General features: G+C 49.0%; 2 protein-coding genes across 12 annotated transcripts; one reads left to right on the top strand and one right to left on the bottom strand.

Annotated features, from left to right (window-relative positions):
• The first annotated feature begins 278 nt into the window (after positions 1-278).
• On the top strand, positions 279-15,248 carry Clba1 (clathrin binding box of aftiphilin containing 1). Of its 4 annotated transcripts, XR_005972429.1 has the most exons (6): positions 279-1,140; positions 2,191-2,336; positions 3,600-3,729; positions 5,714-5,830; positions 8,861-9,099; positions 15,018-15,248. XR_005972429.1 is itself a non-coding variant. In XM_041633401.1 (5 exons), exons 1-5 carry the CDS (start codon positions 712-714, stop codon positions 8,876-8,878), a joined length of 840 nt encoding a protein of 279 aa, XP_041489335.1. In that variant the 5' UTR covers positions 279-711; the 3' UTR covers positions 8,879-9,127. The 4 variants fall into 4 exon arrangements, 3 of the variants coding, with proteins under 3 accessions (XP_041489335.1, XP_041489336.1, XP_041489334.1); XM_041633401.1 differs by lacking the exon at positions 15,018-15,248 and having other exon boundaries at positions 8,861-9,127; XM_041633402.1 differs by lacking the exons at positions 8,861-9,099; positions 15,018-15,248 and adding an exon at positions 6,928-7,626 and having other exon boundaries at positions 279-729.
• On the bottom strand, positions 10,920-21,196 carry Cdca4 (cell division cycle associated 4). 8 transcript variants are annotated; one of them, XM_041633407.1, is made up of 5 exons: positions 21,044-21,168; positions 20,599-20,722; positions 17,902-17,981; positions 15,684-15,796; positions 10,920-12,862 (listed from the first exon to the last, which is right to left on the bottom strand). In XM_041633407.1, exon 5 carries the CDS (start codon positions 12,854-12,856, stop codon positions 12,140-12,142), a length of 717 nt encoding a protein of 238 aa, XP_041489341.1. In that variant the 5' UTR covers positions 12,857-12,862; positions 15,684-15,796; positions 17,902-17,981; positions 20,599-20,722; positions 21,044-21,168; the 3' UTR covers positions 10,920-12,139. The 8 variants fall into 8 exon arrangements, with proteins under 8 accessions (XP_041489341.1, XP_041489338.1, XP_041489345.1 ...); XM_041633404.1 differs by lacking the exon at positions 17,902-17,981; XM_041633411.1 differs by lacking the exons at positions 17,902-17,981; positions 20,599-20,722 and having other exon boundaries at positions 15,731-15,796; positions 21,044-21,196.
• Between the last annotated feature and the right edge of the window lie 227 nt (positions 21,197-21,423).

Below are 21,423 nucleotides of genomic sequence, written 5' to 3'. Positions count from 1 at the left end.
AGGTGCGACTGCGGGGGACACATCGTAAACACAGTCACCAGCGCCATAACGAAATGAGAACCCCTCATTTGAAGGGCAGAGGAGGCAGGAAAGCCAGCCCGGATAGCAGGCTAGGTCCCACTAGCTGCGTATCCTCCACTCTGCAAGTACCGACTCGACAAGTTATGCCCCGCAAGGGACCAGAGAGGGCGGGGCATGGGCGGCGGAGCTGTGGGCCACGCCACGCGGTGGCGTGCTGACGCCACGCGAAGCACGCCGGAAGCCTGCGGGCGCGCACCGTTGCCGGGCAACCCGCGGCACAGGCTGCGGGCTGAGCTGGCTGTGGGTATCTCCCGGCCGGGCGCCGGGAGGCGCGTCACGGTGGCGAAGGTGGGTGTGCGCCTTGCGGGCCTCTGGGAGCCCAGGACCCCCTTCTCCCGGACCTCGGACCTGGTCCCGGACTTCCGCCTGGGACGCGATCCCCGAACTCCCTTCCCTCAACCAGCGTCCTCACAGACCCAGTTCTGTGGCCCGTCCATCAGGACGCACGTCTACCCACAGGCCTTCCTTCGCCTCCACTTGTTTGGGCCTAGGACACGCCCCCGTGCAGGACTGGCCACCCACGCGTGCCAGGAGGGGTCGACTCCCAGGAAGCCCTGGGCAACTCCAGCTCAGCAGCTGCATGTCTTCTGAGCAGCTTTCCTTCGGGTCGGCTGGCCTGGCCATACCAAGATGCAAGGCGGGCAGGAGGTGAGGAGAGAGTCAGCGAATGACCTCGTACAGGACCCTGGAGAGTGGTCCCTCCACCAAACAGCTGGAGAACAGAGTGGTGACGATTTGGAACGGAGGAGACTCTGTTGCGATGGTCCCCTAACTCTGCCTGACGCGAAAGCTAGCGGCTCCAGGCTGGAAGAGGGTCTTCCCACCTGCACACTCAGCTGTCTGCACCCAGGGGAGCTCAGCGGCGGGTGGGGAGAGTTCGAAGGCTTCAGGGAATCTTCAGCTAAGTCCGAGCAGTTTGCTCAGTCATTTGAACTCCCAGGGAGAGCTGCAGAACGCCAGTCACTGAAAACCCCTTCAATCCCAAAAGAGCATGGTTCTTGCCAGATGCAGCGAGGTGGACCCTGGGTGACAGGAGCTGCTGCTGGCTCATCTTCTGAGGTATTTCTGTGGTCGAGTGGGAAGTATTTTGTATAGCCATTAGACTTTGCCCAGGCTTCTGTGCACTGCAGGGGGCTGGGGGTATTGCCAGCTTTTGAGTCCCCTCTCCTGGTTTGTCTTTCGCTGTGTGGTTGGCTGTCCTCTTTTTAAGAGGAGGACAAGGGATGGAGGGCTTGACTAGGGCACTCTGAGGAAATGGATCTGAACAAGGCATGGTGGGGGCCCAAGCTGGGCAGCTTCCTCTGAACTCTTCTCCTGAAGTCTGAAGCTGCACTAGTCCGGTCCTGTTCAGGGGACATGGGGGATCCCGAATTGTAGGTTTAGAAATCCTCAGATCTGAAACTCAGATATCACAATTCAGTTTTGAGTACTGAGTCAGGTCATGACAGGACAAGGGTGCTGCTCAGCCCTCAGAACTGACCACACCTTTGCCTCCTTGACTGCCTCTGAGCCCTGCCTGTCAGCCATCCTTGCCCCATACTGGGCAGACTGCTGGTGAGACCTGTCTCCTCATGCCTCCCACGAGGGCTGCTCTGAGGCAGTCAGCTGCACCTCCATGTTTGTTCTCCACCATGTTTGCAGTGATAGGAAGCATTTGCACAGGATGGGAACTTTACATAAAACACTGGGTGAGTATAGGACTGTGCGCCCAGCCGGGCTGCAGCACACGGGCCTGCAGAGCGCTCACCCCGAACCTCTAACACCAGCCCCCTCTCTGCTAGCACCTGGCTCAGACCCTGTCCACATTGCCCCACCTAACTCAGAGCCCGTGTAAGGTGAAGTGACATGGAGACAGGGACAGTGCTGGCGTCCACCTTCCCCACGTGTCCTGACAGAGCTCAACTGTGCACTCATTTCCTGCAAGCCCATGGCTTTCACTGTACTTTTTTTAAAGCTGCCTGGAGATTCTGAGGAAAATGTCGTCAGTCACAGCCACACCAACTGAGCATGCAACCAGGACAAAATGCACTTATATTAAAGTCAATTATTTGGCAAAAAGTTACCTAATGTATACACTGCTCCTAACGTTGGGATCTTCTTTCTTTGCAGTCCATTCTCAGCTATGAGAAGGTTTTTAGGTTTGCATTTCAGGAAGTCCCAGTGGAACGGACAACTGAAGACATCTGTTCTCTAGACCATTTCTTAGAAGCAAGCAGTGAAGAAAATGGTGGCCTTGCATCTGTGCCTCGACTTTGGTAATGGAACTCAGATTGGAACCAAGGGTGGAAAAGCAAACTTCACTTCTGCTTGCTAAGGTGGTTTCACATAGCTAAAACGATTGTTCCTGGGGATTACAGAGTCCCTGTAGCCACCTGTGGGCCACAGCGTGCCAGAGGGACCGGCAGCACAGATGGATGCTCCAGTAGTGTCCCTCCAGTGGTAGGGCTATTGCTAGGGACTTGGCTCAGTGGGACCCGACACCTTAAGACCCTCAGCCAGTTATAGGAAGCACCCCAAGAGCAGCCACAGACCTTCAGGGTTACCTTGTGTGTGTTTCTAGAGAAAATGACACATAGGAGTGTCTGGCCAGCCATTTGGTAGGGATGTGCTCTCAGCCAGCAGTAACAACAGTGGTAAGGGGCCAAGATACCAAATAGACACTGATTGAGGAGAAGGTGGGGTGAGCAGGCTCTGTCACCCGGGACTCAGGGGAAGCTAGCTGTGTGCCTCAGGGATTCTGCATGCCTGGGTTAACCCAGAACCTGCCCAAAAGGCCTTCCACAAGAGCCTGGGGATTTAGGCCTGGTGCCCAGGGGCCATGACCATCAGGGCCCCGCTGCCTGGTGCTCCTGCAGAGCGTAGCCTATCAGGAACGCCTGCCTCAGGGTAGCCCCAGCAGGCCACTGTCAAGTCCTTCAGAGACCCAGGTGGCCCTGGTGGCCCAGGTGGCCCAGGTGTCAGGCTTGGCAAGGCTAGGCATGCTGGGACAGGAGGACTGGTATTGCTTGAGGGTAGAACACAGTGTTCAGAAACATGTGAGGGTTTGGAAAAGATGGCCCAGCATTGGCACATCCTGTATGGCCTTGTAGCTCTTGGGTGCCATTTTAATCCTCAGGGCTCAGCACACATGGCACACAGCACTACCATGGCCACAGTCAACATTCCCTGTGGATTTCTCCACTGATTCTCCGGAGTATGCACCCTGTATGTGTGCGTCTGTGGGTAGGGGATGTGTGCACCCTATATGTGTGCATCTGTTCTGTGACCGGATGGTTGTAGACACTTGTGCAGATAACACCAGTAAATCTGGTCGTGGGGCTTCTCCAAGAAGATGCGTAGGTAGGGAACGTGTGCACAGATATGAGGGAGGACAAGCTGATAGTGAATGTTTGGGTTTATAAGGACAGCCCTGTCCTGAGTCCTCACAGGGGGCCATGTGCTATGTGCTGTGGGACTGAGCTTCAGTAGCTGCTGGGAAGCCTTCCAGGTCTCCTGTTGTAACTGCATCTTTCTCCCAGTTCTGAATCTAGAAAGCTCTGGAGAGCCCTTCAGAACACTGACACTGTGTCCACTTCACGGCATCTCTGGAGTGAATCTCACTGTCGGGAGAAGCTCCTTCCTGTCCTTGGTGTAGACGCTACTCAGAAGGTAAGGAGGCTTGGGGGGTGTGGAAGGCAGGCTTTGCTCACAAGCCCAGGCATAATACCTGCAGGAGAAAAAAGATTTATTTTAGCTCAAATTTTAGCTACTTCAGCCTATGGTGAGCTGTTTCCGTGTCTCTGGGCCTGTGGTGAAATGGTGTCTCAGAAGAAAACTGTCATAGTGGGCAGGCAGGAACAGAGACAAGATACAGCCTCAAGGACGCATCTCCAATGACCCACTTCATTCAACCAGGCTTTACCCCTAAAATGTCTGTCTCGTCACAGTGATGCTGTGGGGCTTGCACTTTGGTGGATTAACACAGGCATGAAGCCCTTAGGATCCAATCACTTCCAAAAAGCCGGCACCGGCACCCAGCCCCAGGACAGGAACCTGTGGGGATGTCTTCATATTCAGGGGAATTGGAGACTATGCTGTGGCCAGTCACGCTGGCATGGTACACTTTGGAGACCACTGACCAGGGACAGCATGGGCTGAATGCAGATTTACCTGCTGTCAGCACTGGGAAGACCATCTTCCACAAGACCTTGTGTACTTCTCAGAACGGGACTGGAACAGGGCAGAGTTGGGGAGAGCAGCGGATCAGGGTGTCCTGTCTCTCTTGGGTAGCATGCTGCCCTAGATACATGTGTGACTCCAGCAGGGGTACACACCAGCAGGCATGAAGAGACAAGGTGTATGTGGGTCGGGGTGAGTGGAGGAAGAGGTGGTGATGCTGTGCCTAGCAGAATGCCATGCAGTGCCACCCTGTTGGTGGTAGGCCTCTTGGGAGCTGCTAACAGGAACAGAAGCCAGTGAAGAAGGATGGGCAGGAGCCAGGTGCTGCCAGTGGGTGATGCACGCAGACCAGGGCTACAGCAGCACACAGGAAGGGTTGGCAATGAGGGCAAGTTCTGCATGAACATGTGAAATGTGTGGGATCAGCAATGTAGTGGGTTGACTTGGTGCATACCTGAGAGGGGCCTTCTAAACACATGGTGGCCCCAAGAAGAAAGCCTGATATCTGAGGGGGGAGTCAGCTAAGTCCAGGGCAGAGCAGCAGGAGAAAAAGGCTCAGGCAGTGGCTGGAGAACAGCAGTGGATAACGCCCAGTGAAGCATCAGTGTGTACGGGTTAACCTCAGAGTTTCCCGAGATGTCACACCTCAGAGCGAGGTGCAAAAGGCCTTTTCATCTTAAATATTACTCAGAGCTTTAAATAAAGAGGTCAAGAAGGAAGGCAGCTTGGCCCTGGTGAGGGCCATGATGTGGGCTGCTTACTTTATCAGCGCAAGGTCACCAGGCTGGTCAGGAAATGAGTGAGGAGCTGGGAGGAAGAGCACCCTCCCAAAGCCCCTGCCCACCCACATCCCATACAGGAGGTCAGCCTGACCTTAGGATGCAGGAAAAATTGAACCTGAAGGCTAGGAAATAGGATTCCTGGGTATCAGGCTCCAGGGGACAACTCCAGGCAAGGCAGGGCAAAGGGGACTTCCTGGAGGTGCTGTAAGGCATTCTTTTTCTGTGCTATAACGAAGCACCTAAGACCAGGTAGCTTATAATATTTACACATTCACGTGAACTCCAAAAGCATTGCGCTGGTGCCTGCTTGAGCATCATGAGGTGAGACACAGCAAGCATGCCAGCTCTAGTCTCTGCTCTTAATGCCACTAATGCCACCACGGAGGCAGCATTCTGATAACCTCCTCTAATCCTAATCACCTCCCCAAGTTTCCCTCCAAATGCAGTTAACATATGGACTTTGAAATTCACTTTGTAACACCTACAAGTTAGAGACACATTCGAGCCACAGCTGGAAGGTTGAGGAGCACCCCAGTTCTGGAGGCTCATGAACCAGGTGATGTTCAGCAGGTGACAGGCAAGGGAGGAAGGCCATGGGCCTGACCCTTAGGGGACCCAAGGCATCCAGAATTAAGATTACTGTGATTTTAGAATGAAAATGGCGATGCTGTGACAGAAGTTTCTTTCCGTAGAGCCTTTCTGGAGACCAGGGTCATGTTCTAGAAGGTTCTGATCTCAGAAAGCCTGAAGAGCTGCTTGCAGTCAGCAGCTTCCACCTACACCACTGCAAAGCCCTGATTCAGACCAAGGTGAGCAGAGTCAGAAGCCCCATCCCTCTGAGTGTTCATCAAGAGTACCCAAGGTCCGGGATGGGTGTCAGGAGGCTGGGATGGCATAACTGTTGGGTCAGAAGCTGGCAGAGGCGCCTACAGGCCCGAGGAGCAGCACTTCTCAGGCTGAGGGTCCTTCTGCAGTCAACCCAGCAATTCGTCACAGCAGGCCCAGCAGGGAGAGGTGTGGACAGGAAGGGGCCTTATTCCTACCCCTCTCTCTTTTACCAGGGAGGGAGAACAGGCTGTCTGGGCCTGGATCTTGTGCTCCCCTTTAACCAGGCATTTCAGGACGGGCTCTTTATGTGTGCCCAGGAGACAACAGTTAGGCAGTGACTGGAGTATGTGCCACAGAGATCTGCACTGTAGTGTTGGGGAGAGGTGGCAGGAGGTGGGGGTGGAATACAGCCCTGTGGCTCTGTGGAAAGCCAAGCATCAGGGCACAGTGTGGTGCTGCCCAGCTAGGTTACAGCCTTGGTTGATATACGGGGCAGGCAATGGGTTCTATGGCACTCGGGAAAGGGAATTATTATGAACTAACAGGGCATGATGCCAGAGGTCCCATAAGACTGTCCCTCAGCTTTTTGGAAGGACAAACTCTGAAGGAGTGCTGCAGTTCCCTTTGAGCAACAAGACATTTAGCACGTTCATCCTTCACCATAGCACTTGGAGGACGCCCAGCAGCAGCTCTGAGGTAGAAATCTGTGGAGTCCACCAGTGGACGCTGAAGTCAGGAGTCCAAGGCCTAGGTGACCACACCCAGCACAAGGGCCAGGAACACAGGCAGGAACTGACCCACGCTGCTTCTGGACTGCAGGGCAGTCACAGAATTGTAAGACACTTGGTCTGGCCTTGTGGGAAGTTATGTGGCAGCGGTGCAGGGTGGAGTGGATGACTTTCGTGGCCACTGTCCTCATCCCCTTTCCACCTGGATGGTTCTCTGGTTGCACTGCACATTGAAACCAAGGAGAGAATCTGGGGTGGAGGATGGGGAGTGGGGGTTCCAGGGTGTGCTGGGAACCTACCCAGGCTTCTCTAGTATCAGCTTTACTACCCGATCACCACTTTGCTCTCAGCTCTCAGGGACGTCTGGCAGCAGACAGGGCAGCCTGATCACCTACAGCCTGTTTCTGAAGACACCACTGCAAGGAAATGGACACTACATCACCATTCCACAAAAAAAGATCTTTACTCCACGTAACCTAAAAATGGCACTCTTTAATAACAATGTTTGCTAAAAGAAGGAGTACTTTGTACCTTTATGAAATATTTTACATTCTTACTGGTTTTAGTACTAGCGTCTGAGAACTATTCTGTGGCACTGTTTCCCAGATCCTTGTTAGTTTCCCAGGACCTCTGTCAACCTACTCTATACCTCAAGCACTCAGATCTCGTGGGGTGCAGAGGGAATGTCATAGGGCACAGCCAGTCTCCAGAGAGTTTCTGGGGACACTGTAGACTGGCACCAGGAGCCTGGTGACCCCTGCCTGAATCACATGAGGATCCACGAGTTCAGGAAGCAGGAGACAGCTACTGATCACTTGCAGGAGCCCACCCTGGTCCTGGCTCCCCTAAAATGCTAATGCATATCCCTGTGCTGGATCCTGCCCTCAGCCAGCAGCCTTGAGACAAGCGTTTCTGAGTAGAAAGGTGGGTGGGAGAGCACACTGGGTGTCCCAGGACAGCTGGATGAGCATCTGCTGAGACAACTGTTTTCTTCTAGGGGCAGACACAAGCAGGCAACACTGAATTTTGTAAACTTTTATTAAAAAGAAGACTGTGTAAGACTGTGTTCTTATTGACTCCTTAGCTCTTGGAGAGGCTACTGTGGGGTTGACCTGCTCAGGAGACACTAGCTTCCCTATTGACTGAACTGACCAAGTGGTCCAGAACCAGAGAACAGTCTAGGCAGGAGTATTGGAACTGCTCCCGTCAGAAGGGGAGAAGAAAGGTGCTGTTGCTATGTCTGACCCTTGCACTCAGCCACCACTAGGTGATATTTAGTTTGAGGATTATAACAAAAGGATAACTCATTGTTTTTATTTTACCTGGGGGGAGGAGTGTAAATGGCCAATAGGTATATGAAGAACATGCGTGCCAACACTGACCATAGAGAAGTGCAGCCAAGCGCAGTGAGGCACCACCACACTGCTAGGATGAAGATGAGCTGGCAAGGACATAGAGATGTAAATGAGAACAACTATTATGGGAAACAGTATAGAGATTCTCTCCAGGAACTAAAACACCTGCCATGTGAGCCAGCAACGCCACTGCTTGGGGTTATACCCAAACGAAGGACTGTCTGTGGAAAAGCTGTTCATATCACGTTCACTGCAGCGGGTTCACAATGTCCAAGGTGGCGCCATCTGGGTTGTCCTGACCCAGGATGAGTGGATAAAGGAAGAATACTGTCTATCCAGGAAAAGATGGAACCCTGATACCGCAACAACAGGGATGAGCCTGGAGGACATTATGTTGAGTGGAATAAGCCAGGTGCAGACAAGCAGATGACTCTTTCAGCGGAGTCTTAGAATGTGAAATTCCTAGAGTCTGAGTGGCAGTTAGCAGGGCCTGATGGAGATGGTGTCAGCCAAGGGTAGCCTCAGGTCAACATTCAAGGCCCCTAAAGTGTAAACTGGCAACATTTAACCATGAATCACAAAGCTGGGAATGGTGGTGTATGCCTTTATCCCAACACTGGAAGGCAGAGAGGTGGATCTGAGTTTGAAACTAGTCTGGTCTACAGAGTGAGTTTCAGGACAGTCAGGGCTATGCAAAGAAACCTTATCTTGGGGGGGGGGGGAATGAATTATATTCTCAGAAATCACTGAATAGACTTAGTATTCTCATTACTCAAATGTAGCCTTCAGCCACAGCTCCATTTAACCATCCTAGACATCTGAAAACATCATATATGGCTAACTGCAATTCTGTCAACTAAAGCAGGAATGGACAAACAAGGCAGCGCTCCTACACATGCTCTGAAATACTCTGCTCTTGGGCCCCCAGCAGCTGCATGCAAGGTGAAGCCATCAGGAGCCTCTCAGAACACATGAATGCTGAGAGCCAGGGGTCCAGCCGCCTGGGACAGCCAAGCCTGAACTGAGTGCAGCACCTGAACAGCTCAGGAGAACAAGTCCTCAGCAAGCTCCTTGCCCTTCCCCACCCTCCAGGACACTTATTTCCACCCCCTTCCTCACAAGGAACTGGGCTGTGAGACACAGGCCCAGGCTCTGGCCAAACTGAAGGTAAGGGGCTTAGGTTTGAGGCTTACTTGCCTATAGTGGCTTTGCTTTGGGTGGCGGGACCCTGGCAGAGCCTGAGCCTCCTGGAGGCTGGCTTCAGCTGAGCAGTGGCAGAGGCCCCACTTGGTTTGTGTCCTGCACTTTGCTGGTGAGGTCAGCAGTGAGGCAATATACATGGAGCACGTAGGAAGGCAATGTCTCAGGCAGATGTTCTCAATCTTTAGCTCACCTCACCACAGGTGCATAGATGCCTCCCTCACAAACTTCTGACCTCTAAAGCAATACAGTGACATTAACCGTCTAGAGAGATGCAGGTGGGAACTGAAGGACAGAGGATGCGGCTCATATATTTGGGACTTACACGAAGTCATTTCATCCCTTCTCGCTCTGAACCCTTCTTTCCAAATCTCCTTACCTCCATGTCTTTTTTGTGTGTGTGTGACTTAATTAAGCGCACAACTGTGAGAATGTTTATTTTTTGGAAAATGGGGACCACCATATCAAGAAAATGACACTCCCTCCCCCAACCTTTAACTGAATAGATCCTCAGAGAGGGATAGGGCCTCATGGGCCCCACCCTATGCCTGACGGAATGTTGTTGGGTCCTATCTTGTACATATTTGAGATACTTCACAAATGAGGGACATGTAGTCCTAAGCATGAAATACTTGGGACAGCTCTGACCCGAGTGCCTTCTGTCCACTCTCTGCACAGAAAGCAGCTATGGGCGAAGGCTGCGAGAAGCACCTACATTCTTGGTCTGCCATTTGGTAAATGGTTACTCCAGGGGCATAATGACCAGTGATCCCCACCACAGGCCTGGCCTGATACTACCTAGATGGCAATCCTCAAGTGCTGAGATTTTAACGCCACATCCCTAGTTACATATTTATAAACACACGGAAAATGTGCTTCCAAGCAGTCATCAAATTCATATCTAATCTGAAAATGTCACATGTGCATGATCAAACCCAAAGGAACCTACGAAATTTCAGCAACTCCACCCAGGCAGAAACAGAAGGCAGCAGGGTGAAAAGCCTTGGTCAGGCTGGTCACTCAGTCTCAGGGCTCCCAGCAGCTCTCTAAGGATAAGCATCAAGGTTGACACACACCTCAGTTTCCAAAGATCTTTTTTCTTCTCTTTTTTTGGTTTTTCAAGACATGGTTTTTCTGTAGTTTTGAAGCCTGTCCTGGAACTTGCGCTGTAGACCAGGGTGGTCTTGAATTCAGAGATCTGCGTGTCTCTGCCTCGCGAGTGCAGGGATTAAAGGCATGTGCTTCCTCCGCCCAGCCAAAGATCTAGCTTTTTAAGGCTGCGAAGTAGACACTGTAGCTACTAGGAGGAACAGAAATGCTTTAAACAAGCAATTCCTGTTTTAGGGACTGACAGGGCACCTCAGCTGTCTGTGGACCTGCGTTGCATCCCTGGGCCCACAGGGAAAGCTGATTCTGAGAAAGTTGTCTTCTGACCTCCACATGGGCACTGTGACATAAATAAAATGTAAAAGAGAAATCCTACCTTACATTTATTTACTAAAGCACGCCCTTTAAACTAGCTTTTATAAGGAGACACACGTAAGATCATTCTCACAGACTGGGGCTCAGCTGTTCCTACAGATTACCTAGAGCCCTTAGGCCCAGGGAAGGTAGCAGGAGCTGAAAGGTAAGGGAGAGTTTTCCCTTGGTTAAGAAAACAAACTTATTGCCTATTTAGCACAAAAAGAAGTTATTTGCCTATTATAGAAAGCATATAAAATGCTGAGACCACCAAAAGCAAACTCGGTTGAAGGATTAGGATAGAAAAAATTTCATAACACATTCCATTTGCTGGATATTTTTAATAAAGTGAGGTTTACATTGATGATATTAAAGAATAGTCATACAAACACAGGAAAAAAATAAAACCTCTTAGGCTCAGGTGGGGAAGACCAAAAAAGCACATAAAAGACAGAAAAAACATGCATGGAGGGAGGAAGAGTCTGACATGTGATCAGGTAGCAGAACCTTGAGATCCAAGCAGACAGCTTAGGGGCCACCCCAGGATTAAGGGGCCCTAAAATTAGATGGAGTCAGATTGTTTTGAACCTTAAAATGTTTGAGCACCATTTTAAAAGCAAGCAAGCATGCATGGGTGTTCCCTACTGAGGACATGGGTGAGGACACACCCTTCCCAAGCACACGCATGCCTGGTACTCAGCAGCGTCCATGTACACACTTGACATGGAACATGAGGTGTGAGGAGGTCATGCCCTTCTGTCACACATTAGTGCCTGGGAGCCAGGCAGTAATGGCCAAGGACAAGACCTGCATAAGGCACTGCCCGAGACAGAACTGACATGTAATTTCTAGACATCTTACCTTAGCCTTCAGTGGCATTTACATATAAATAGGCATAAATAAAAGCACCCTGCTGTTGACAGGAAGACACCACCTGCAGAGCAGACCCAGTGAGGCCGCAGTGGAGCTGTGCATGGTTCTCATTTCAGACACTCTGCTAGAATGCAGACCATGATTGGGCCTCTCATGTAAACACCTGGCCGGCTACATTTACACTGTTGCCTTGGGAGTGTAGAGACTCATTACCAAAATATTTTCTATTTAAACCTTAAAAATGACACACACCAATTGTAATTATTTAGGTTATGCTTCTAATGTAGCAGCAGAGGATGTTTGTAGAAAAAATATACTTTTAAGAAAATAGCTGAAAAAAATCTAAAGTATAAAAAGTTTAAAAAATATATCTTAAGACAAAATATTGCCCAAAACATATAAAACTTAAATTTTAGAAAGTTTGTCTACCTAATTTAAAACACATTAGACACAACTGTGGCACACCATCCTCCACAGTGATCCCAGGGCCCAAAAGTCTTCAAAGAGCTCAGTTTCTGGCAATGGCTTGCTCTGTCTTCAGGGCTGCATGCAGCCTCGCAGAGAAAATCTGTCCCAGGGTATTTTCATAGTCAGAAAGGCAGGGCCCCCTTTGGGACAAGTGCTTGTCTGTCTCTGGATCACAGCACAGAATAGGCCCACTAGGGGCCTTCTCTCAGGTCTCCACCAGAATCTCTACTACATGGTCCAGCTCAGCCAGATCTGACTTGCAAGTGGAGCTGGGAGGTGGGGGAGCTGCAGCAAAGCTCTCGAGGCCATTGCAGAGACTGGGTTTGGTCCCATTCATCATTCCTGTTAGCACCGTGTCTAGGTCATAGTAGGAGCTGTCCACGTCTGAGAAGAGTTCCTCCACTGAGCTGGGGCTTTTGTTCTCCAGGGTCTCAAATATCTGGTCCAGTGACTTCTGAAAGCTTCCCCGGTTTTCTTGTGGGTTGTCCATCTCCCAGAGGCTGCTCTGAGGGTTTCTCTGTCCCTGTGCTGAGCTGACTATGGGAAGCTCAGAAGCTGAGCTTTGCAGGGGATCATCTTCCAGTTCAGGAGTGGGGTGCTCCCCGTCAGTTCCCCTGGCTGTACGACACAGGATCTCTGTGGAGACCAGGCGGTCAATTGGTGCCCGCTGTTCAACATTCTGGGGTGCCATCCCATGCCACACACCATCCCGACTCATTTCCTCTTGGATCTGCCGGACCGTGTTGGCGATGAGGACCGAGCGGCAGAGGTTGGGCTCCACTAACATGTGGCAGAGCTGGAGTTTGACCAGGGACATGTCCAGGAGTGACTGCCGCTGCAGGCAATAGGAAGGGACAGTGCCAAAACCCTCTACTCCTTCCTCCTGGTCACCGTATTTCCTCTTCAGCCCTCTGGCAAACATTGTGTCCTGTGGGAACCAAGGAAGACACCAATTAACATACTTCAGCCTCCTGGCTGACAGTACCCAGGACAGTTTCAAACAGCTACAGAAGTGACAACAGTGCCAGAGACACCATCTGGAAGACTGCCTGAGGCACAGCCACTGTCACAGCCACCAGAGCGCTAAGTTGTAGCATAATTTTCATCAACAGATAAATGAACACAAACAGAACTTTGGTCCGTATGTTTGCGTGACAGGATGTTTTAGCTGTTGAGTTATCTCTTCAGGTTTAATTTTATTTTAAAATAAAAAACATTATTTTAAGCTGGGCAGTGATGGCACATGCCTTTAATCCCAGCACTCAGGAGGCAGAGGCAGGCGGATCTCTGTGAGTTCAAGGACAGCCTGGTCTACCTGAGCTAGTTCCAGGACAGACTCCAAAGCTACAGAGAAACCTTATCTCAAAAAAACAAAAGAAAAAAATATTATTTTAAATAATACATTTGAAATTAAATGCCAAGTTGTCCTTAACAGAACTTTTTTCATTTTTTATTGCTTTATAAATAAGACCATTCAAAATTTCCACTTCCTCCCCCAGAAATCTCTTAAATACATAAACTTTAGGACTCTTTTTAGATACAAAAAAAGGCTACCTTCTTCCTTTCAGAGTCATAGACCTTTACATAATTTATGTGGCCTCTTGAGTATTTGTTCCAATGAAATGAAAGCTAGGGCTCATGTACAAACTTGTAAAGAATATTCGTAGTTCTCTACTCAGTTGTCCCAAACTGGAAACAAAGGACCAGGGCTCCCATTGGAACTGTAGCCAGAGAAAAGCCGCTCCAGAGGCCACACCCAATCAATTCCATTCTCCTTACACATGCAATCATAGGACAAAGCACCAGGCGGCCACAGGAGGCGGATGCAGGAGATCTCCAGTAAGAGAACATGCCTGGACAAGTGTGCTGGCCACACAGTGCCCAGTTCCCAACACATCCCACACACACTTAAGAGAGAGAGAGGAGTAAAGAGGATGCAACTTCATATGAAAAAACATTAGAAACTCAAGATAAAAAATTAAGAGACCTGGTGCCAAGAGCTTATTTTTCCTATAGGACTATGCCCAGGAAAGTAAGCAGCTATTACTACTGTCCATGCTACCCCTCAAGTTTTATCATCTATGTTGTAGTGATGGAAAGGAGCTTACTACCTAAGTATAAATAACAAGAGAAGCCAGAGATTGGCCCAGTAGTTAAGAACACTGGCTGCTCTTTCAGAGAATCCAGGCTCAGTTCCCAGTACTTTATGGTGGCTCAAAACCATCTATAACTCAAGTTCCAGGAAATCCAATGCCCTATTCTGACCCCCAAGAGCACCAGGCACGCACATACATAAATGCATGTAATACACAGAGAATATATATAAGTCTAAAAAAAAAACTTCATGAAGCCAGGCAGGACAATGACTCAACAGGTTAAATGCTTGCCACACAAAGTAAAGATCCTTACAACCTATATAGTAAGGTATGATGGCCCAACTTTAATCCCAGAGCTCAGGAGGTAAAAATAGAGGATCCCTGGAGCAGGCTAGCTCTGGACTCAACTGAGACCCTGCCTTAATAATTAAAGTGGAGAGCAAATGGGTAAGATACCACATATCAGCCTTTGGCCCCAATATATGCGTGCACGCACACACACACACAAACCCACATTGCTTCTGTTAAGAATATTCAAGGTTATGTTTTCTTTTTGAATCAGGGTCTCACTAGGTAGTCCTGGCTAGCCTGGAATTCACTGGGTAAACCAGGCCAGCCTCTGCTTCCCAGGTGCTAGGATTATAAGTTGTATGACACCAGGCCAGGCAAATTCTTTTAAACCCGTTGAATCTGGAGCTAGAGATAAGGATCCATGGCAGCTCACAAACATCTGTAAGTTGGTTTCCATGGTATCCAACAGACACCCTCTTTTGGACCCAGCAGGCACTGTATGCGTATGGTGCAGACATACATGCAGGCGAAAATACCTACATACATAAAATCTCTTATAACTAAATAAACTTAGGTTGGGTTTGAACATTTGGTCTCAGCTGATGGTACCGTCTAAGAGGTTACAGAACCCTTTCTATTCTCTGCTTCCTGTGTGAAGATGACTGACATGTGATCACTCTGCTTCCTGACCACCAGGTTGGCCTCACCCTTCCATGCTGTGCCTTCCCTGTCATGACGGACAGATACATTCATCCCTGCTGTAACTGCAAGTCCAGACCAACCCTGTCTCCCTGAGCTGCTTTCTGTCAGGCCATTCTATCACAGCAACAGAAAGGTAACTAAGATAACCTTGCATTATAGAGATTTCTCTTTTGGTGGTAGTATGTGTGTGTTTAACAGGCTGTTCTCTTAACTTAAGATCCTTCTGCTTCAGCTTTCTGAGCAGAGGGATTAAAAGTGTGGGTCACTAAGTCTAAACTAGATTCTTTCCAGCTTAAAAAAAAAAAAAACAACAATTACATGTTTAAAACCACTGGGGTAAACCAGCTAAGTTTATTGAGAATTAATATACTATGTCAAACTATAACAAGAAACCCTGAATTAAGGAGTGGGAAGTCCCAAAAGTTTCTCTTCAGCAAGTTCCTCTTTGTTTCAGGGTTATCTCTAAAATTTCAACTCTTCAAGATTTAACAGACCTAAAACCAAACTAGCTCACATGTCATGAATTAACCCTATTTTGCTAATAGAATACTTAGCTGCCCATTCTGACTATGAAAATCTAACAGATAACCCAACTGGAAGGCAGACTGGTCCCAGGGAGAGCAGCATGGCCAACCAGAGGCTGCAGTGGGTAGAACTCACAAAAGAACAGAGAAGAATAAATGGGTTCCTGATAGTTTTCTTAGTACCAAGAGGTGGAGAACAGGCTGAAGAGAGAAGTCATCAGTGGTCTTCTCAGCCACGAACCCTGCAAACTAAAAATAGCAATCTGTAAGATAAAAGATGCTCACTGGAGAAATAGTGGCATGACTATTATAACCAACTACTTTCTGTTTGGATCTGAAGTCTGTTCCACAGGACAGAATTCATACCCGGTACTTTAAAGCTGGTCAAAAGCACATGGCTAGGTCAATTCCCCTGGAGGGGAGCCTACTCCTGTTATCTTCCTAAATGGACATGATGTACAAACTGTCTTTTAAATATATTTAAACCCTTGGTAAGAGCAGCTCCCACCATTTGCAAAAGACAGTATTTAATGCAGAGACTCACAAATAGTCAAAATACCAAGAATAAAAAACTAGTGAATTCTTAGCCCTAAACCAGACATCTATATCAATACTCCCTGGCTCCAAGGCTCAGGAAATAATCCTGGAAGTGGGGCAGAAAGAATCTTAAGAGGTAGAGAATGACAAGTTTTGTGAAATAACAATGTCTGGACACGACATGGCTGCTCCACACATGAAATCACAGGAGTAACTGTGATTATGTGCACAAGATGGGACCCCCATTAACATTTCTTCACAAATGCGGGGAAGGAGCTCACAAAAGGTTGCTGAGGGAGGGAACCATCAAAGAAGATTAAGTTGCCCATGCTCCAGTAAATAATTCCTGCCCATGTTCACGCAAGCAACCTTGATTAAACTGAGGGTCACAAAACAAAACAAAAAAAAAAAGATAAGCAGGCTTCAGAGACTCACACTTCACATACGGAGACAACTCAAAGTGCATTAAAGTCAGCAACACATGTTTATGAACCTTGTATGCAGGAGGCAGGAAGATAACTGTAAATAAATAAAGCTGGGCGGGAAGCCCTTTGGTATCTCAAGTCATAAATCCCTGAGTGGGCACACCCAATGAAGAACACTAATTCTGAAATCCAGACAAGGCTCTAGTGCCCCTCTAGGGATGGAAAGTTGACTGAGTGCTGAGCCACAGCCAGACTGATCAGCAGTGGGTAGTGCTAAGAACATACTGCCAGAAAAGAAGGCCCAGAAGCACCCAGAGCACATGCTCTTACAAGAGACAAAGTACAAATATTTCTGGCAGGAGCACAGAGGGAACAATTCTGACCCATAATCTGCAATGACCAGCCCAGAAGGCTCACCTACAAGACCAGCCTAGAAACCAGCAAGCTCTCCAGGACTCTAATTGGCAACTGCCCAACAAAAAAAGCCCTCTAGCCAGGATATAAAAAGCTAGCAGCATCTGTGGAATATTATTTAACTAGGCAAAGATATTTGTTTATGCTGCAGAATCCCACTTTAACTGTGTAAAGGTGTGTTGGCTTTGTTTATTCTGCATTTGTTTACCTTGCCTGCCTAAGGCACCTGACTGGTCTAAAAAAGCTGAACAGCCAATAAGAAGGCAGAAAAAGGATAGGCAGGGCTGGTAGGCAGAGATAATAGGAGGAGAAATCTAGGCTGGGAAAAGAAGAGAGAGAAGAGAATAAGGGACATGCCTGGGGCAATAAGCCAGGCAGCAGACACAAGGAGTAGTGAAAGTAAGATATACAGAAGGAAAAGTACAAAGCCCCAAGGCTAAAGGCAGATACAGAAAAACAGGTTCTGAGCTAGCCAGAAACAAACCTAAGCTAGGCTGAACATTCAAACTAATAACTAATTAAGAAGTTTCCATGTTATGATTTGGGAGCAGACTGGTGGTCCAAAAGAAAAAACCTAGCACAGCATTCTTTGGTGCCATCTCAGGACTAACCGAAGAGGAAATACCTACTACAGCCAGTCACAGGACCTAAGAAACAAATGACAGTCTTATTTATATATTTTATTATTTTTTGTTGTTTTTTGAGACAAGGTTTCTCTGTGTAGCCTTGGCTGTCCTCAAACTTACAGAGATCTACCAGCTTCTGCCTCCTCAGTGCTGGGATAAAGGCAAGCGCCACCACTGGTAAACTAGACAAGAAGAGTAGTAGGAGGCATAGTACTTGTTTCTCCTAGCTAGCAGCTGACCCCACTTTCTAGGCCCCCTTAGTTCATCCTAAGGTTGAAAAGTTGCAGTCTGCTACAATAAGAAAAGGAGGGAATCTGGAACCCTGGAATATCCATTAGATGAGGCTTTGTACCTGGAGCCAATAGGATGGGGAATCCATCAAGCAGGTAATGCTAGACAAATGTTAAGATTTTATCTCTCTGGAGAACCAGCCTATAGGAAAAAGAGGACAGAACTGTAGGGTATGATGGTAAAAGCCTTTAAATCCCAGCACTGGAGGAAAATGGCTCTCTGTTAGTTTAAATCCAAGTCTGGTCTACATGGAAGTTCTAGGCCTGCCAAGGATACATAGTGAGATCACATCTCAGAAAACCAAAAATGCAGAATTTTTCACCAGAGACTTTCAAAACCACTTTTTGTATCAAACTGGGAAGCTATTTTTGCTAGGCTAATTTCCGTTTCTGCAGAATCATAAAATTAAAACTGTTTGCTTCTTAAATTTGTGATTACAGAATGAAGGTGTTGTTTCCCACTCGGGAGATGCTCACACCTAGTCACCCCACTGCAAAGCTTTCCTCAAGACTGCAAACAGTGATAGGAGCAACTCCCAGCTATAGCTCTGCTGTACACCCGGCCTCCGCCTGTTCTCACTGGATTGCTTATGTTATTTCCACAGCTTCACTAGACAATCTAGAAGAGAATCAAAAATCACAAAACGAAGATGCTCCATAATTCTAACCACTCAGAGAAAACCTGCCACCCTCTAGATTCCCTTTCCCCAGCCCCTTTCTTAGTGAGCACTAGCTTTCACTTGTGTTGCGTCCACAGCAAGTTGTGTTTGTTATTTAACAAGTGGGTCATCATTTCTGGCGAGTGCCTACTTGTACGCACAAGCACACCAGGCAGTCTACAGCCAGCACCAAGTAGTTTCCAGCCACAGATGTTTCCTTGGCCTGGCACTTGGTTTCTGTACCATTAAATCCTGACTTAGTACTAGGACTCATCAATTTTCTTCTGCATTCATTTTTGCATATTTGCTATCGAACTACCTTTCCCTCTCCTCTGTCCCTTTTCCTTAGGGTACATACTACTCTTGCACAACAGAGCTTTAACCAATACTCTGTCTCTTGCTAGGGCGTCACCGTCCTTCCTTCAGTCTTGTTCACCATCCTCAGATTTAGGATTTCAAACAAGGTGGGGCTAGAGACGATTTACAGATGATGAAGGCTGGGTACCCAGAACCCACATGGTGGCTTACAACTGCCTAGAACTCCAGTTCCAGGGTACCTTCACAGACGGTGCACAGGAATTCATGCAAGTTTGAACTCATGAATACACAGGCATACACACATTAAAGGGGAGGAGTCACAATATAAAACTGTGGGGTATTCACAGAACCAAAGCCCTGTAATGAAATACACAGATGTGTTTGCTTACCTGTCCCTCTAGAACCAAAGCTATAAACAGGATGGTGACAGTGTAATTACTAAGAGGAAAGAGGGAACTCGAGATGAAGGCCTGTATCACCAGCAATATTCTGACCAGCCCTAAATGGCTGAGCCCTAGAGCCTCTCCTAGAATGGTCTGGGTACAGCTCCCTGTGGCCATCTGTGTGTCGGACCTGAAGTTGCTTAATCCTAATGAAGGATGACAAGCAACTTCCTGGGCTCTCATCATGATTTAGGCAATTATCAGAGTTTTGATTTTACCTGAATAGACCTAGCACAACCAGGGCTTGGACTATAGCCAACAATAAAGCACTCATCTGGATGTTGGATTTTTAAGGTGAATCAGGATTTAGTGATTTCAGAGCTGGGCATGGTGGCATACAGGTCATCCCAACACTTGAGAAGCAGAGACAGGAAGAACAAGAGTTCGGGGTTATTTCTGGTGACAGTCTGAGGCCAGCCTGGGCTAAAGGAAATCTTGTCTCCTTTTTTTTTTTTTTTGCAGAGTGAGGTTGAATATTCAGGGGATTGTGGAGGGGAAAGGGTGAAGGGGGGGACAGAGAAAGAGAGAGGAGAAAGAGACAAGAGAAGGGGGAAGCGGAGAAGAGGAAATCTTGCCTCAAAAGCACAAAACAATAAAAATCACAACTGCTTTAAACTACTTCCAAAAAAAGCAACTGGGAGGAGGGAACAAGTTGGGAATTGCTACAGTCAGTGAAGTTGGTGGCTACGTGGTGGAGTTTATTGTCCCACAATTTCTGCTTGAGATTTTGTATAAACAGCTAAAAAGTCCTTCTGAGCATTATCCTTGGAAGGCTGTGAGGCTTTCTTATGCCTGGAGTTAGGTTTCAGTGACAACCCAAGGAAACTTCCTGGCCTCCTCCTTATACTGGAGTCTCTAAAACAGGAAGAGATTCCTGGCTGCATTTTAAATTTCACCTATAAGATCTTGACAAAGCTGCATCCGCAGGGGGTTGATAAGGCATCAATCTTAACTTTGTGTGTAGACAATGTTTTCTGTGGATCAATTCAATCAATGGCTAGCTTAGTCCAGCCATCTGGTAGTCACATACAAAGGCCAACAAGGGAAAGTATATGGGTGCTGTCTGGACCAGTACATCTGTCCCAGGTTCTGGAAGGGTCCCCTCCCCTGGTGATCCTATTTGGGTGAAAACACAGAAAAGATCTCTGGCTTCCAGTCGAGTTCCACTGATGCCGTTGCAGGCAGTCTCTACTGAGCCATAAATAATCATATAGAAGGAAGTGAGGTCCACTGTAGTAGGGGAATGGTGTGCAACACGAGACACGCGATAACCGCCTCAGGGGAACTAAAATTCAAAAAAAAAAAAAACAAAGGAAAAGTACTCAAGGCCAACACTCACCAGGCAGGAGGCTGCAAGGAGCCCACCCTGATCTCTAGGAATCCGTCCCTAGCCAGCAGGTCGACGCTCAGAGCTCGGAGTCAGGCAGAGTCTGGTGCCCCCAAACTGCAGCCCACGAGCAGTTCTGCAGGGAAACGCACAGCAGCGGCGGCTAGGGTGGGGTGGAAGACCCACACGGGCTGAACCAAAGGAGGGACAGAGGAGAAAGGAAGGGCCACAGGAGCGGAAGCTAGGGAATGTGGGCGGAGGGCGGGAGGGACAGCTCGTACCCGCCGCTCCGGCTCTCGGTAAGTGTCACTCAACACGCCGCGGCGTCATGGACGCCACAGGACGGCAGGCGCCGGCCGAGGCCGGGGGATCCTGGCGGCCCAGCCGCCCCGGAGGTGCCGCGCTAGCCGCAGCCCAGGCCGCAGGGGCCCGGGGGACAAGCAGCCCACCCACTCACCTGCGCCGCGAGGCAGGCCTACCACACGGTCGGCAGCCGAGACCAGTCAGCGCCCACAAAGGGTCGCCATGGAGCCGCCGCGCGAGCGCCAATTGGTGGAGTGCCGAGCGGAGCTCCGTTCAAACCCACGCAAGGCGGAGCCTCACCAGCGTGGACTCCCGCGCAGCGTCTCCAGCCGTTAGGATCGCGCGCTGGGCCGCCCCGCCCCGTTCCCATGCCTCCCCGCGCCTCGCTCCGCCTCCGTCCCTTGTCTCTCGATGGCGCGACTGCAGCTCCCAGGTTTCCGCGCGCTCGGGCTCCCAGGATTCCGCGCGCCGGCCACGGCCCCGTTCCCAGTGGTCCGTGCGCTTGGTCCGCCCCTGGCCCCCTGATTTCTCGAG

This window comes from Microtus oregoni, unplaced genomic scaffold (genome assembly GCF_018167655.1).
Source record: "Microtus oregoni isolate MIOR12 unplaced genomic scaffold, Mior012 000043F_ref0000047, whole genome shotgun sequence".
Classification (NCBI taxonomy): Eukaryota; Metazoa; Chordata; class Mammalia; order Rodentia; family Cricetidae; genus Microtus; species Microtus oregoni.
Note: the sequence above shows the minus strand (reverse complement) of the source record. Positions and strands in the feature narration are given on the sequence as shown.